This window comes from Diadema antillarum, unplaced genomic scaffold (assembly GCF_040938485.1).
Source record: "Diadema antillarum isolate AM-2024a unplaced genomic scaffold, OU_Dant_1.0 scf00000180, whole genome shotgun sequence".
NCBI lineage: Eukaryota > Metazoa > Echinodermata > Echinoidea > Diadematoida > Diadematidae > Diadema > Diadema antillarum.
Window position 1 is genome coordinate 3,187,535 of NW_027271069.1, and position 16,824 is coordinate 3,204,358.

Genomic DNA, 16,824 nt, shown 5'->3' on the forward strand with positions numbered 1-16,824 from the left:
TTCAGACACGTTTCTGTTTGTGAAAGTCAGAAAATCATGACCCAGAAATATTCTAAATTCTGACCTTTTCATTGATCATTGAACTTTAAAATTTTGTCAGATGATAGATGAAACGTTAGGCTACAAAATTATGTAAAAAACAGGAAGTTGATGGTTTTGACTGATTTTGATGATCTGACTTCAACTTGATTTTCTCGGTTCAGCCGTCGGTGACTTTCGGATCCTTTTGACGTGGCGGGTCACAAATGGTGCTTTAATCTGATATTCCTTTTTTAAGACATATTCATGTGCTTTCATTACCACTACTAGGATAGTAAAGTTCTGAGCAAGAAAGGCTACAACTTGATATGGCCTTACCTGACACAGTTATGGCAAAGATGCAAGTAGCATTATTTCCATCTGAATCACCGGCAGTGTAAGTCACATTGGTGGTTCCAATTTGGAAGCTGTCGCCCGGATTGTGAGTCGTTGTTATGGTAACAGAGGTGTTGGAGTTGTCTGTTGCTGAGGGAGGCGTCCACGTTGCCACTGCTGTGGCATTACCAGCACTTGTGTTTAAGGACTGGTCACTGGGGCACCCGGTGATGTTGGGACTCTCATTGTCTAAAAACAAGATGAATATTACACATTTTCAGCCAACGCTTGGAGACTGGATCATAATTCTCAAAGTATACTGAAAGTCTGCTACAGTGCAATCCCATTCCAACGAACACAGCTATAACAAAATTCTGGTTACAAAAAAGTAAAACTTCAGGCTGCAGAATCATCCACTCTTTGTTCTTTATTGTTTAATTGTTTTTAATTTTATCAGTTACAATGCACATGGTTTGAGTCACGGGGCTACAGCAGTTGTGGCCCTAAACAGGGTTCTTAAATCTGAAATTGCTAGTCTTCTGGAGGAGACTAAAAGCCGTCAGTCCTGTGGTTGCATATAACAAACATCTTTATCTGAAAGGTACTCACCATACACAATCACCGTGATGACACAAGTAGCTGTGTTTCCAGCATCATCACTAGCTGAATAGGTTACATTTGTAGACCCAATGTTGAACTGGTCAAGGGGTGAGTGTGTTGATGTAGAGTTGACCACACCATCAACAGCATCATTGAAGACAGGCTCAGTCCAGTTGACTGTGGCATATGACTGGCCAGCATCAGTCATGACGGTGATGTTGGATGGACAACCACTCACAACTGGTTCAGTTTGATCTGCCAATAACATCACAATATTTATGATCTTCTACCTCAAAGCAACCCACTTCAAAATGTTAACTAAGACAGGAATCTTTTCTTCAGCCAAGCAACATCAAATACACAATGAAAGCACAGAATACTGATAAACAAATCATACATGTTACATCACAGTCAGAGCGTACGTGTATGCATTCTCCTCAGTGAAGAGAACTTTCATTGATTAAGGCTATTCACTTTTTCAAAAGATGTTTATACAAAGAAAAAAAAAGCATCTCTTACCAACAATTCTTATAGTGAAGCTACACACAGCCACATTGCCCGCCTGGTCAGTGGCATTGATAAAAACAGTTGTTGTTCCTACATAGAACTGGTCACCAGAAGAATGAGATGAAGTGATATTGATGTCTTGAGACTCATCCACATTGTCTAATACTGTAGGCGCTGGCCATGTACGAGTTCGGTAATTTCGTAATGGTGCTGTCTGGGCAGTTCTGGAAGATGGGCAGGTGCCATTAAAGTGTGGGGCTTCTTGGTCTGTAACAAAGAAGAACAAAATCAGAAAGAAAACAATATATCAAATTTTACGTAGCATAACACAGAAAACTACCTTATACAATGGTGACTTCACATTTGTAATTTCTCATAAAATGTTCCGTCTTAAACTTACCCTCTACAGTAATTGTAAAGGTGCAGGTTTCCCTGTTGCCGGAAGAGTCAACAGCTGTGTAGGTCACTAGTGTGGATCCAACATAGAACACTGAACCAGACGAGTAGTCAGAAGTGACAGTATAATTATCATTGTCATTGACCATTGGCTCAGTCCAGTTGACTGTGGTTGAGTTCAATCTGAAGTCAGTCCCAACTGTTTGGTTGCTTGGACATGAGGTGAACATGGGGTCTTCCATATCTGCATTAAAGAATGGGAAAGTAACCAAATAAAGAACTTATAACATGGAAAGTTCTGATTTGGAGCTCTTATGATCATGATGACATTATTTGCTGAAGTAAAATTGAACAATTATTCATTAAGTGACAAGTTAATCACTGTTTGCTCTGAACATGTGTATTACGAATGTTTTCAAATCCATCTATAGCAGAAGAGTTTCATATCATATAAAATAGAGACTTCCATGCAAACTACACTATTATTTTCATTCATTTGGATAAATATGACAAAATGCCTCATTTCATTGCAATGAAATAACTAGCTTGTGCAAACTACAATATTTTGTACAAGGACCAAAATCTGTCATAACAAGAAATGTCCACAAAATTGAGCCCTTGGTAATTGCGACCATTGTTAAAATGACCGAGAACAATTTCCAGTGCATCCTATTGATTGTATTTTCACTGGACAATTGGGCACAGAACACTATTTTTGTCAACAAAATTTACATTTTTCCATATCTTATACAAGAAAGCTACAAAAACAAGACAACATTCTGAAGATTCCACATCAATTGCTATCAATATGACAATATATTAATATTGATATATTGATATTAATCATTAGCACCATCTACAGTACAGGTATGTAGTAAAACTACTAACAAATGCTAGCTACGTTCATAACTAAGCGATTACAATGCACAACGCAATTCATGAAAACATATACAGAGTGTGCGTTTTGCGTACATTTGACTTCTCCCTGCAAAAGTAAGTTGTGCACTCCCTTGCATTGCATACATGTATGTACGTTCTTAATCCACTGCACTCAGTCTGTATGAAGACTAAATTACTTCATACAAACTGTGCCACCTTAAGTTTTTCTAACACAAACAACTCACCGGTAACATTGACATAGAAAGAACAGGAGGCACTGTTCCCTGAAGGATCAGTGACAGTGTAAGTCACCAGTGTAGAACCAAGTGTGAAGTTACTTCCAGGAGAGAGTCCAGCAGTCTGATTCACTGTTACTGATCCTGAGTTGTCTGTGGCATTGGGAACAGTCCATGTCACTTCTGCTACACGCAGTCCAGTGGTGGTGTTTGCAAGGATGTCAGAAGGACAGCTTGCAAATACAGGGTTCTCCACATCTGGTGAGTTGTATAAAGGTAATGATTTTCATATGGAGTGATGCATACATATTCACGTACCGTATGTTGTGTGTCTCTTACTTATACAAAACACACGAGACTACTAAGTGAATGGATAAGTTGCTTGTGAAAATTTACTTCACTGAATCATTCCATTCATGCTTTTTTTGTCTCTTGCTGTAATTTATCCAAACATGCGATTTTATCTAATCAATGTATGGATAGGATAACTGGCAATAAACATCTAGATGAGATACTCTAAGACTTGTACCAGTGGTAACTGACAATGTTCAACATCAAAGCACACTAAGCATTATCAAGATGTCATGCATTCGAAAGAATCAAGCCATCTTATGAGGTACTGGTACATGTATGTTATAGAAATAGAGGAAACAGGACCGTGCTGGAAATAGAACTTGTAAAAAAAAAAAAATCTAATACAGTAAAATTAATCATTGGCATAACATATTTCTCACCTGTCACATTGACAACAAAGGAACACGTGGACACAGAATTTGATGAGGCATCAGAAGCATTGTAGGTCACAGTGGTGCTTCCTATTGGAAAGTCATCACCAGGGTTGTGAGTGGATGACAGTGTGGCTGAACCAGAGTTGTCTGAGGCTGTGGGAGGGGTCCATGTGACCGTTGTTGTGGCGTTTCCAGTTCCAGTGTTGACTGAAGTGTCATTGGGACAGCCATTGATGACTGGGTCCTCGTTGTCTGTAAAGGATGTACAAGTGTATAATCTGCCAGGTTAATTTTGCATTTCGATTTGCAAAAGAAAAAAAAAATACTTGAAGAGTGAAGGGGTAAAACATTTGGGCATGTCCATTTTTGAACTGTGGTTGCTCGTTCACATACCTGTATCTACGTAAATAATAACTCATCTACCAGGTGCAATTTTCATCATGTACATGTACAAGTGTATGTTCATAGAGGAAGCAGGTATTTCATTAACCCGTTGAGGACAAGTCCCAAGAATACTCGGGCAGGTGTCTATGGGAAATGAGTGTAATGCCAAAATCAGTCCGTCCTCGACAGGCTAAAGCATTCACTGAAAAAAAAATAGTAGACTGTGAGGTAATAACAGTAGGTATCAGTCATATAATTCAACCACATTCTCCAAAGCACATGAATTACATAACAGATTCAAATGATGATTATATTTTGAAAAGCTGCAGCAGTAGCTTACCGATGACTGTGATATTAAATTCACACGTTGACACAGAGTTCAATGAACCATCCGTCGCTGTGTATGTAACTGTTGTCGTGCCAATGGAGAAACTGTCGCCTGGATTATCAGTTGAATTCAGTGTCACAGAGCCAGAGTTATCAGAGGCCGTGGGAGGCGTCCAGTTCACCACTGCTGTAGAGTTCCCAGCATCTGTGTTGACCACTGTGTCATTGGGGCAACTACTGATGGTTGGATCCTCAACATCTGTAGACAAATAAGCAATTTGAAAAGACAGTTATTTACGGACTATCAACACTATTTTGAAGACTATGCATTCTCATTTCCCCAACTTTCAATTCAAATGCTTCATCTACAGTAAGTAGAGTTACATATCTACTACTTTTTGACAGGCAATTACTTTTATTTCTTGAGTATTCAACATCTGAGTGAGTCCAGGGAGAAATAAGAGTTTTAAAGTTATTTTCCAAAACAATTAATGACACAAACATATATAACACAAGGAAATAATCCTGTTATGCCTAAAATGTGACCAGCTACATAAAAAAAATAAAAATGACCCAAACGTTTGGAAAGGTTGATTTTATGAACAAGGAAAAGTAGAAATTACACAGTGCGTAATATATGTCCCCGCCGGAAGTAGCATTTTGTAACAAAATGTGCAATACAGGTAAAAAATCAAGGTCAAAGGTCAAAGAAGTCAAAGGTCAAAATTCTGTGTAGAAGTTTTGAAGCCCTCACCTAGTGCCATCACATAAAGCAAATGGAATCGAATTTGGGTTAGAAATGGCGAAGGAGTAGCATTTTGTAGCCAATGTACAATATAGGTAAAAAATTAAGGTCAAAGGTCAAAGACAACGGTCAAAATTCTGTGTACAAGTTTTAAAGCCCTCACCTAGTGCTATCACATAAAGCAAACGGAATCGAAATCGAGTTAGAAATGGCGAAGGAGTAGCATTTTGTAGCAAAATGCACAATATAGGTCAAAAATCAAGGTCAAAGGTCAAAGAGGTCAAAGGTCAAAATTCTGTGTAGAAGTTTTGAAGCCCTCAACTAGTGCCATCATATAAAGCAAACGGAATCGAAATCGGGTTAGAAATGGCGAAGGAGTAGCATTTTGTAGCAAAATGTACAATATAGGTCAAAAATCAAGGTCAAAGGTCAAAGAAGTCAAAGGTCAAAATTCTGTGTAGAAGTTTTGAAGCCCTCACCTAGTGCCATCACATAAAGCAAACGGAAGTGAAATTGGGTTAGAAATGGCGAAGGAGTAGCATTTTGAAGCAAAATGTACAATATAGGTCAAAGGTCAAGGTCAAAGGTCACAACTGAAATTCTGTGTAGAAGTTTTAAAGCTCCCATGTAGTGCTATCATATAAAGCAAAGAGAATCAAAATTGGCTCATAAATGACAGAGAAACTGTAGCAAATTGAACATTTTGATCACACACGGACGCACACACGGACGGACGCACGGACGGACGCACGGACGCACAGACACACACACGTACGGAGCCCGTTTCATAGTCCCCTGCTCGAACTCGTTCGGCGGGGACAAAAATGGCATGACATCATTTCCTTACTCTTCTGCTTTAATTTTATACATAACACGACTCATAAAAGTACTTAGGTTGCTGAGATATCAATGATTTTATGAGATTATGTAAAGTGAACTTAAAAAATCAGCGTTTCAAGAAAACCGAACTCAAAGTTTTCCTTCCAATGCAATCATGATCAAGGGGAGGTAAGACAGTTTTCACCACTGGACAACAGACGGTACAGGTATGCCCCATAGCAACCTCTAAAATGTTCATTCAACTTAGCGCCAGTAGTCTACGCACAACCAGTTAGTAACCAGGATGCCACGCACTGACCAATAAGATCACTCCCTCGTTGCGAGGGGCAGAGTCTACCTGCAGCACTAAATCCAAATCTTCAGACACGTTTCTGTTTGTGAAAGTTAGAAAATCGTGACTCAGAAAAATGCTAATTTCTTACCTTTCCTTTGATCATTGAGCTTTAAAATCTTGTCTGATTACAGATGAAATGTTAGGCTACAAAATTATGCAAAAAACAGGAAGTTGATGGTTTTGATGATTTTGATGATCTAACTTCAACTTGATTTTCTCGGTTCAGCTGTCAGTGACTTTCGGATCCTGTTGACGTGGCGGGTCAAAAATGGTACCTTCATCTGATATTGATTTTTGAAGACATATTCATGAGTTTTCATTACCACTACTAGGATAGTAAAGTTCTGAGCAAGAGAGGCTACAACTTGATATGGTCTTACCTGACACAGTTATGGTAAAGACACAAGTGGCATTATTTCCATCTGAATCACTGGCAGTGTAAGTCACATTGGTGGTTCCAATTGGGAAGCTGTCGCCTGGGTTGTGAGTCGTTGTTAAGGTGACAGAGGTGTTGGAGTTGTCTGTTGCTGAGGGAGGCATCCATGTTGCCACTGCGGTGGCATTACCAGCACTTGTGTTTAAGGACTGGTCACTGGGACAGCCAGTGATGTTGGGACTCTCATTGTCTAAAAACAAGATGAATACTACACATTTTCAGCCAATGCTTGGAGACTGGAACATACTTGTACTCAAAGTATACTGAAAGTCTGCTACAGTGCCATCCCATTCCAACGAACACAGCTATAACAAAATTCTGGTTACAAAAAAGTAAAACTTCAGGCTGCAGAATCATCCACTCTTTCTTCGTTATTGTTTGATTGTTGGGTAAAAACGAAATTGCAAAATAACGAAAGAAAACCGCCAGTCCCAGGACTTTGTTATAATGGGAGTCCACTGTATATATAAAAGAATCATCTAGACCTGATACATGAAGAAGTGTTGTCGTAGATTAACCATTAGAGGATGAGACCACAGACTATTAGTTGCAATGTACATGGTTTGAGTCACGGGGCTACAACAGTTGTGGCCCTAAACAGGGTTTTTAAATCTGAAATTGCTAGTCTTCTGGAGGAGACCAAAAGCTGTCAGTCCTGTGGTAGCATATAACAAACATCTTTATCTGAAAGGTACTCACCATACACAATCACCGTGATGACACAAGTAGCTGTGTTTCCAGCATCATCACTAGCTGAATAGGTGACATTTGTAGACCCAATGTTGAACTGGTCAAGGGGTGAGTGTGTTGATGTAGAGTTGACCACACCATCAACAGCATCATTGAAGACAGGCTCAGTCCAGTTGACTGTGGCATACGACTGGCCAGCATCAGTCATGACGGTGATGTTGGATGGACAACCACTCACAACTGGTTCAGTTTGATCTGCCAATGACAACACAATATTCATGATCTTCAACCTCAAATCAACCCACTTTCAAAATGTTAACTCAAACGAGAACCTATTCCTCAGACAAGCTGCATCAAATACTGTATATGATGAAAGCAAAGAATAAGATAAACAATAACTAAACATCACTGTCACAGCATTTATATTCTCCACAGTGAATGAACCCTTAAAGGCCATTCACTCTTCAAAAGAAACCATACAACAACAACAAAAAAGAGAACAAGGCATATCTTACCAACAATTCTTATAGTGAAGCTACACACAGCCACATTGCCTGCCTGGTCAGTGGCATTGATAAAAACAGTTGTTGTTCCTACATAGAACTGATCACCGGAAGAATGAGATGAAGTGATATTGATGTCTTGAGACTCATCCACATTGTCCAATACTGTAGGCGCTGGCCATGTACGAGTTCGGTAATTTCGTAATGGTGCTGTCTGGGCAGTTCTGGAAGATGGGCAGGTGCCATTAAAGTATGGGGCCTCTTGGTCTGTAACAAAGAAGCACAAAATCAGAAAATGTTTAAGAAAATAATATATCAAATTTTACATAGCACAACACTGAAAACTACCTTACAGGGTGTATATACAGTAACTTCACATTTGTAATTTCTCATAAAATGTTCCGTCTTAAACTTACCCTCTACAGTAATTGTAAAGGTGCAGGTTTCCCTGTTGCCAGAAGAGTCGACAGCCGTGTAGGTCACCAGTGTTGATCCAATATAGAACACTGACCCAGACGAGTAGTCGGAAGTGACGGTATAATTATCATTGTCACTGACCACTGGCTCAGTCCAGTTGACTGTGGTTGAGTTCAACCTGAAGTCAGTCCCAACTGTCTGGTTGCTTGGACATGAGGTGAACATGGGGTCTTCCATATCTGCATTAAAGAATCGGGAAGTAACCAAGTAAAGTATACTTATAACAGCAGGGAAAGTTCTCATATAAAGCTCTTGTGATCATCTTGATGCTACTTGTTGATGTGAATTGTAACCATTATAATACATTATAAAGTGGGAAGCTTATCACTGTTTGCTCTGTACATGTGTATTTCAAAATGTTTTCAAAACCATTAACAGCAGGTCATGAGTTTCACATACATAATACAGAATTCTATACATACTACAATAACTATCATTTATGAGCACTTAGATAAAGATGGCATAATGCCCTAGAAACAATTAATTAATATGAGAAATATTCAGACAATATTCTTTTAATTTCAATGTGATAACTCAATTGTAAATACCAGGACTGAAATCTGTTATGATGAGCAAAATCCTCATATGTGACGCACTACAACAAAAGGATCCGTAAGTCGAGGGGGGGTCAATTTTCTTAACCTGTTGAGGACGAGTCTTGAGTATACTTGGGCAGGGGTCTATGGGAAATGCGTGTTGTAGTAAAATCAGTCTGTCCTCAACAGGTTAAAACGGCTTGATGTTATCAATTACTCTTCGGCTTTAATATCATAATACACAAATCATAAAAGTATTCGTTTGTGGAGATATTGATGATTTTATGAGATCAGGTCGAGTGGTCCAGGAAATCAGCGTTTCAAGAAAACTGCCTTCAAAGTTGTCTTTCCGCCACTATAATTGTGATCAAAGGGAGGTACGATAGTGTTCACTGCTTGACAATAGGTCTGCTCGTAGCAACGTCCGCGATGTTCATCCAAGCTTAGTGCCAGTGGTCTATGCTCGACCAATCAGTCACAAGGGTGCCATGCACTGACCAATAAGATCACTCCCTCATTGCTAAGAGCAGAGTCTATCTGCAGCACTAAATCCAAATCTTTGGGTACGTTTATGTTCTGTTGTTAAGTCAGACAATCACAACCCAGAAAAATGCATATTTCTTGCCTTTCCTTTGATCATTTAGCTTCGAAATTTCGTTTGACGATAGACGAAACATTTGACTTTGAACAATATGTCAAAACAGAAATTCAATGGTTTTGACTAATTTTGATGATCTGTCTTCAAACTCCATTTTCTTGGCTCACCCATCAGCGACTCTCAGATCCTTTTGTCGTGGCAGGTCACATATAACATGGAAATATTCATCTTTATCTCTACTCTGGTAAATACAAGATTTTGCTATCTACTGTACATCTGATAACACTGAACAGGTTAATGCTAGATAAGACAACACATACTATCTAAATGAATACTACTTCATACAAACAATGCCACCTTGAATTTTTTTCTCACACAAACAACTCACCTGTAACATTGACATAGAAAGAACAGGAGGCACTGTTCCCTGAAGGATCAGTGACAGTGTAGGTCACCAGTGTAGAACCAAGTGTGAAGTTACTTCCAGGAGACAGTCCAGCAGTCTGATTCACCGTTACTGATCCTGAGTTGTCTGTGGCATTAGGGACAGTCCATTCCACATGTGCTACAGGCGATCCGGTGGTGGTGTTTGCAAGGATGTCCCCAGGGCAGCTCGTAAATACAGGGCTCTCAGCATCTGGTGAATCGCATGAAGGTAATGATTTTCATACAAGTATACGGTGACACACATGGATCCTAAATGTTGTGCACCTATTGCTTGGAAGCTTGTACAAGCATAGCTAGAAAACACACAAGACTATTGAGTGAATGGAAAAGTTGCTTGAAAAAATTTGAACCACTGAATTATTCCATTCATGTTTTCCTGTTTCTTTCTATAGTGTACAGCTGTAGTTAATCAATATGTGTGATTATAATTAATAAAGTAATAAACATATGGATAAGATACGTGCACTGTAATTGGCAAAGCGCATCAAGATACCAATAGTAATTCAAAATGCTCAACAAAAGCCCATCAAGCTTTATTAAGATGTGATTAATTTGATAGAATCGTACCACATTGTTATGCACTGGCACATACATTAAATAGAGGAAACAAGACAGTGCTGAAAGTGGATATTACGCAAGGAATCCATTACAATACAATTAATTATTTGCATAACATATTTCTCACCTGTCACATTGACAACAAAGGAACAAGTGGACACAGAATTTGATGAGGCATCAGAAGCATTGTAGGTCACAGTGGTGCTTCCTATTGGAAAGTCATCACCAGGGTTGTGAGTGGATGACAGTGTGGCTGAACCAGAGTTGTCTGAGGCTGTGGGAGGGGTCCATGTGACCGTTGCTGTGGCATTTCCAGTTCCAGTGTTGACTGAAGTGTCATTGGGACAGCCATTGATGACTGGGTCCTCATTGTCTATCAAAACCAAAAGATACAGTATCACTTACTTTCATGGAAATCATGTGATAACTTATTGCAGCATATTAACAATTTCATTTAGAAAATATCACATTCCAACTTGTATGCCTAAATTGTTCCCACAATTGTACTGCCAAAACAAAACACTGCAATGCTCTGAGGAAATCAAGTTAACCACTTTCAAATATGACATAACAAACAGTGTATATGTACACAGGGTATCAGTACAAATATGTACATTGCAGTAGAGATAGATTAAGAGATTTATTCAAGATTTCATGCGTGTTCACAAAATAGGAATGCATACAAATGCATGCAAGTACATCTCATATAGCCAAGACAGAATATATACAATAAGTATACATTGATAAGAAGCAGTTACAGGATAGTATACAATTCCACTAAGAGAGCTACATTATTCAAGGTAACGAACACGTAAAGGAATTGCAACATAAGCTTAAAGCTTGAAAATCGTTGCAACCCCCGTGCACACAATCTATATGCTTCCAAATAGTTTAAATTATACTTGATAGGAGTTGGGGGGGGGGGGGTATTTACAAAGAGAGCATGGTAACATGAGGGGGAAAGAAGAAATGCATGTGTGGTGCCTATTTGTCCTGTTGGACATTGACAAGAGAGAGCAAGAAAAAGTTTAAAGTCTCAAGTCATTATAAGCAAATTATACTGATTAAATTTCTCATAAATCCCATTCAAATGTAGGAGATAAAACATAGCAGAAATGTGGAATTCATCTTTGAGAATCACAACAGATTTATAAATAGACATGCATTTAACTGGGCATCTTGGTCAGGAGGTCATAGTTAATTGAATCACTATCTCTTACTGTATTCCTCACCTATGACTGTGATATTAAATTCACACGTTGACACCGAGTTCAATGAACCATCAGTCGCTGTGTATGTAACTGTAGTCGTGCCAATGGAGAAACTGTCCCCTGGGTTATCAGTTGAATTCAGTGTCACAGAGCCAGAGTTATCAGAGGCCATGGGAGGCGTCCAGTTCACCACTGCTGTAGAGTTCCCAGCATCTGTGTTGACCACTGTGTCATTGGGGCAACTACTGATGGTTGGATCCTCAACATCTGTAGACAAATAAGCATTTTTTTTAAAGACATTTGTTAATATGCTATCAGTTCCATTTTGTAGATTATGCGTTTATTTTCCCCAACTCCAAATATGAATGCTTCATTGTACGGTTTCATATCTACGTGTACTTATTTTTGACAGGCAATGATTTCTAATACTTACCCAACATCTGAATGAGCCCAGGGACGAACAAAATTGTGAAAAATGTTTTTGTTTGTTTGTTTGTTTATTTACTGGTTACCGACAGAAACATTTATGACACAAAGCAATGATAGTGCTATCGATAAAGCAGTTCCTTAATCTGATATTGATTTGAATTGGTACATTGATGTGTTTTCATTACCATTAATATGACAGGAAAGTTCTGCCCAAAGAAGCTACAGTTGAGAGGTGGTCTTACCTGACACAGTTATGGTAAAGACGCAAGTGGCATTATTTCCATCTGAATCACCGGCAGTGTAAGTCACATTGGTGGTACCAATCGGGAAGCTGTCGCCTGGGTTGTGAGTCGTTGTTAAGGTGACAGAGGTGTTGGAGTTATCCGTTGCTGAGGGAGGCATCCATGTTGCCACTGCAGTGGCATTACCAGCACTTGTGTTTAAGGACTGGTCACTGGGACAGCCAGTGATGTTGGGACTCTCATTGTCTAAAAACAAGATGTACATTGAATATTTTCAGCCAACACTTGGAGACTGGAACATGTTCACTAGGACTGACTGAAAGTCTGCTACAGTGCACTCCCATTCTAACAAACACGGTTATAACGAAATTCCGGTTACAACACAGTAAAAAGTCAGGTTGCAGAATCATCTGCTCTTTGTTCTTAACTGAATTCGACCAAAATCTAATCAAATAATTGCCTCATCATACTTCATACTTGGACCAAGTTTGGTAAAATTCCAGTGAATATTACTAAAGTTATCGCATAAGCGAAAGCGGACGAACGGTCGGACGTGCGGACGGACGGACGGACATACGGATGGACGGACAACCCGAAAACATAATGCCTCCGGCACCACTTCGTGGTGGAGGCATAACAATCATCCATACCTGATACCAGAGGAGATGTCACAAGTTACCCATTAGAGGATGAGACAACTGACTATCAGTTTAATACAATGTACATGGTTTGATTCACCAGGATGCAGTAGTTGTGGCCCAGACAGGGTTTTTAATCTGAAATTGCTAGTCTTCTGGAGGGGACGAAGAGCTGTCAGTCATGTGGTTGCCTACAAAACAAGAAAGTACCGCTTCCTTTGTGGTTCTGTATAAGAAAAAAAATAAATAACTGAAGGGTACTCACCATAAACAATCACCGTGATGACACATGTAGCTGTGTTTCCAGCATCATCACTAGCTGAATAGGTGACATTTGTAGACCCAATGTTGAACTGGTCAAGGGGTGAGTGTGTTGATGTAGAGTTGACCACACCATCAACAGCATCATCGAAGACAGGCTCAGTCCAGTTGACTGTGGCATACGACTGACCGGCATCAGTCATGATGGTGATGTTGGATGGACAACCACTCACAACTGGTTCAGTTAGATCTGCAAATGACAACACAATATTCATGATCTTTTACCTCAAATCAACCCACTTTCAAAATGTTAACTCAAACGAGAACCTATTCCTCAGACAAGCAGCATCAAATATTGTGTATGATGAAAGCAGCGAATAAGAAAAACAATTAACATACATCACAGTCAGAGCATCTATCTTCTCCACAGTGAATGAACCCTTAAAGGCCATTAATTTTTCAGAAAAAAAAAGTTATGCAAAAAACAAACAAACATACATACAAAAAACAAAGCATATCTTACCTCTAATTGTTATAGTGAAGCTACACACAGCCACATTGCCTGCCTGGTCAGTGGCATTGATAAAAACAGTTGTTGTTCCTACATAGAACTGATCACCAGAAGAATGAGATGAAGTGATATTGATGTCTTGAGACTCATCCACATTGTCTAATACTGTAGGCGCTGGCCATGTACGAGTTCGGTAATTTCGTAATGGTGCTGTCTGGGCAGTTCTGGAAGATGGGCAGGTACCATTAAAGTATGGGGCCTCTTGGTCTGTAAAAAAGAAGCAAAAGTTAAGAGAATCTAAGAATGCATCAAATTTACATATGACAATTACAGCATGACACAGAATGTCAATTTATTAATACAATAATTTCATTTTCTTCAATCCTCACAACCTATTCCTATAATTCTCAACTTACCTTCGACAGTTATTGTGAAAGTGCATGTTTCAGTGTTGCTAGAAGAGTCAACAGCCGTGTAGGTCACCAGCGTGGATCCAACATAGAACACTGAACCAGACGAGTAGTCAGAAGTGACGGTATACATATCATTGTCACTGACCACTGGCTCTGTCCAGTTGACTGTGGTTGAGTTCAACCTGTAGTCAGTCCCAACTGTTTGGTTACTCGGACATGATGTGAACATGGGATCTTGCATATCTGCATTAAAGAATTGGAAAGTAGCCATGTATAGAACTTATCACATGGAAAGTTCTGATATTAAGTTACTTAATCATGCAAATTTATCCTACATCCTACTAAAGGTGAGATATGAATCACCCTTTGCTCTGTACACGTGTATTATGAATGTCTTCAAAACCACCGATAGCAGGTCACGAGTTTAACATAATACATAATACATGACTGCAAACATTCTGCAATTACTATTATTCTCAAGCACTTAGATTTACCTGACAAAATACCCCAGAAATATTTGATTAATATGAGAAACATATCGACAGGATTCTGTTATTTCAATGTGACCTAACTCACTTGTGAGTACTAGCATTGAAACCGATCGTGACAATTATTAGCAAGATCCATATACATGTATACATGCATTTCTTATCTTTGCCTTTATTCCAATAAACAAGGTTTTGCTTTCTACATCGGATAACACTTCACAGGTTTATGCTAGCTATTAAAGCCAACACTGATCTGAATGAAGGTTACTTCATACAAACCGAGTCATCTTCAATTTCTCTCAGAGCCAACAACTCACCGGTAACATTGACATAGAAAGAACAGGAGGCACTGTTCCCTGAAGGATCAGTGACAGTGTAAGTCACCAGTGTAGAACCAAGTGTGAAGTTACTTCCAGGAGACAGTCCAGCAGTCTGATTCACTGTTACTGATCCTGAGTTGTCTGTGGCATTGGGGACAGTCCATGTCACATCTGCTACAAGCAGTCCAGTGGTGGTGTTTGTAAGGATGTCGGAAGGACAGCTTGCAAAGACAGGGTTCTCATTATCTGGTAAATAACAAAAAGGTAACATTTTGAATTAGGTGATACACATGTGCATTGTACACACTGACAATGTCCTACTAGGAAGCACTGGAAAACATACAACAAATGCACCAGCCTTAAAAGGGTCTGTGAAAGATATTTGAGAATTTGCCCAATTCAATAAGTTCCTTCATTCTTCCCTGCCTGTCACTGACTTCATTCCATCTCATCCATATCTAGATAGAATACCAAAGGAAATTCACAATGTTCAACATTTTAATACACTAAGCACTTTTAAGGTGTGATGTAACGGTATTCAAGTAGTGAATGGTCAAGAGTGCGAAATCATGTCCCATTGCATGAGTAAAGACCATACACTATTTGTTTTATACACCTCAAATGTCAACAGATGTGGTGAACACAGATTCTTGAATTTAACACAGAAATGGTGACTATTTTCCATGTAAGATGAATGAGTAGCCGCATAGTCACAGTCACAGTCGATGCGCAATCCATTTTTGCTCAAATAAAATTGCACAGCTGACAGCCATAGGGTGCGATGGAACTTTGAACTAAATGTCACTGATGGGCAATCGACCAATCGGATAGCTATATTCTTTTTAGGTGTTGTATACAATCATGTGATCTTGAGAGGTACTGGTATGTTAAAGAAACAAGAGGAAATGGGACTTTGCTAATAATGTAAATTTTACAAGAAATCCATTAACCCATTGAGGACAAGTCCCGAGTATACTCGGGCAGGTGTCTACAGGGAATGCGTGTTGTACCAAATTCAAACCGTCCTCAACAGGTTAAAGAGGGGTTCACTGTTATGAGATACATTGTATTTCTCACCTGTTACATTGACAACAAAGGAACAAGTGGACACAGAATTTGATGAGGCATCAGAAGCATTGTAGGTCACAGTGGTGCTTCCTATTGGAAAGTCATCACCAGGGTTGTGAGTGGATGACAGTGTGGCTGAACCAGAGTTGTCTGAGGCTGTGGGAGGGGTCCATGTGACCGTCACTGTGGCATTTCCAGTTCCAGTGTTGACTGAAGTGTCATTGGGACAGCCATTGATGACTGGGTCCTCATTATCTATCAAAATCAAAAGATATCACTTACTTTCATGGAAATCACACAACATCTTATCGTAGCATATAAGATATTTGATATAGAAAATATAAATAACTATAAATAACTTGTATAACTAAATGCTTTTACATGTGGTGTACACAGAAATCATATTGCAATGTCCCAAGGAAATCATATAATTCATACAGATGTATATCAAAATATGACATAGAAAACATAATATACACAGATTATTTAATACATAATAGGACCTACGATAACATTCCACAAACTTGGAATCCATCTTTGAGAGTCACAATAAATTTGTTATTAAAAATATGCATATACAGAAAAAAATACATGTATATATAGATGACCATGCATTTTTGCCAGGTGGAAATATTTATCTGAAATCTATCTCTCTTACTGTATTCCTC

The 16,824-nt window shown here is 39.1% G+C and overlaps 1 protein-coding gene across 1 annotated transcript in view; it reads right to left on the bottom strand.

The window, feature by feature from the left end:
* The window catches only part of LOC139723033 (uncharacterized), a 138,350-nt gene that overhangs the window by 95,652 nt on the left and 25,874 nt on the right, over positions 1 to 16,824 (bottom strand). Inside the window, exons 16-34 of the mRNA XM_071634309.1 lie at positions 16,166 to 16,411; positions 15,086 to 15,334; positions 14,284 to 14,523; positions 13,361 to 13,606; positions 12,458 to 12,703; positions 11,808 to 12,053; positions 10,703 to 10,948; positions 9,959 to 10,207; positions 8,376 to 8,615; positions 7,972 to 8,226; positions 7,466 to 7,711; positions 6,711 to 6,956; positions 4,425 to 4,670; positions 3,707 to 3,952; positions 2,982 to 3,230; positions 1,862 to 2,101; positions 1,474 to 1,728; positions 964 to 1,209; positions 358 to 603 (exon numbers count right to left, since the gene is read on the bottom strand). Of these exons, the coding sequence (XP_071490410.1) occupies positions 358 to 603; positions 964 to 1,209; positions 1,474 to 1,728; positions 1,862 to 2,101; positions 2,982 to 3,230; positions 3,707 to 3,952; positions 4,425 to 4,670; positions 6,711 to 6,956; positions 7,466 to 7,711; positions 7,972 to 8,226; positions 8,376 to 8,615; positions 9,959 to 10,207; positions 10,703 to 10,948; positions 11,808 to 12,053; positions 12,458 to 12,703; positions 13,361 to 13,606; positions 14,284 to 14,523; positions 15,086 to 15,334; positions 16,166 to 16,411 (4,683 nt within the window). The remainder of the gene's footprint in view (positions 1 to 357; positions 604 to 963; positions 1,210 to 1,473; positions 1,729 to 1,861; positions 2,102 to 2,981; positions 3,231 to 3,706; positions 3,953 to 4,424; positions 4,671 to 6,710; positions 6,957 to 7,465; positions 7,712 to 7,971; positions 8,227 to 8,375; positions 8,616 to 9,958; positions 10,208 to 10,702; positions 10,949 to 11,807; positions 12,054 to 12,457; positions 12,704 to 13,360; positions 13,607 to 14,283; positions 14,524 to 15,085; positions 15,335 to 16,165; positions 16,412 to 16,824) is intronic.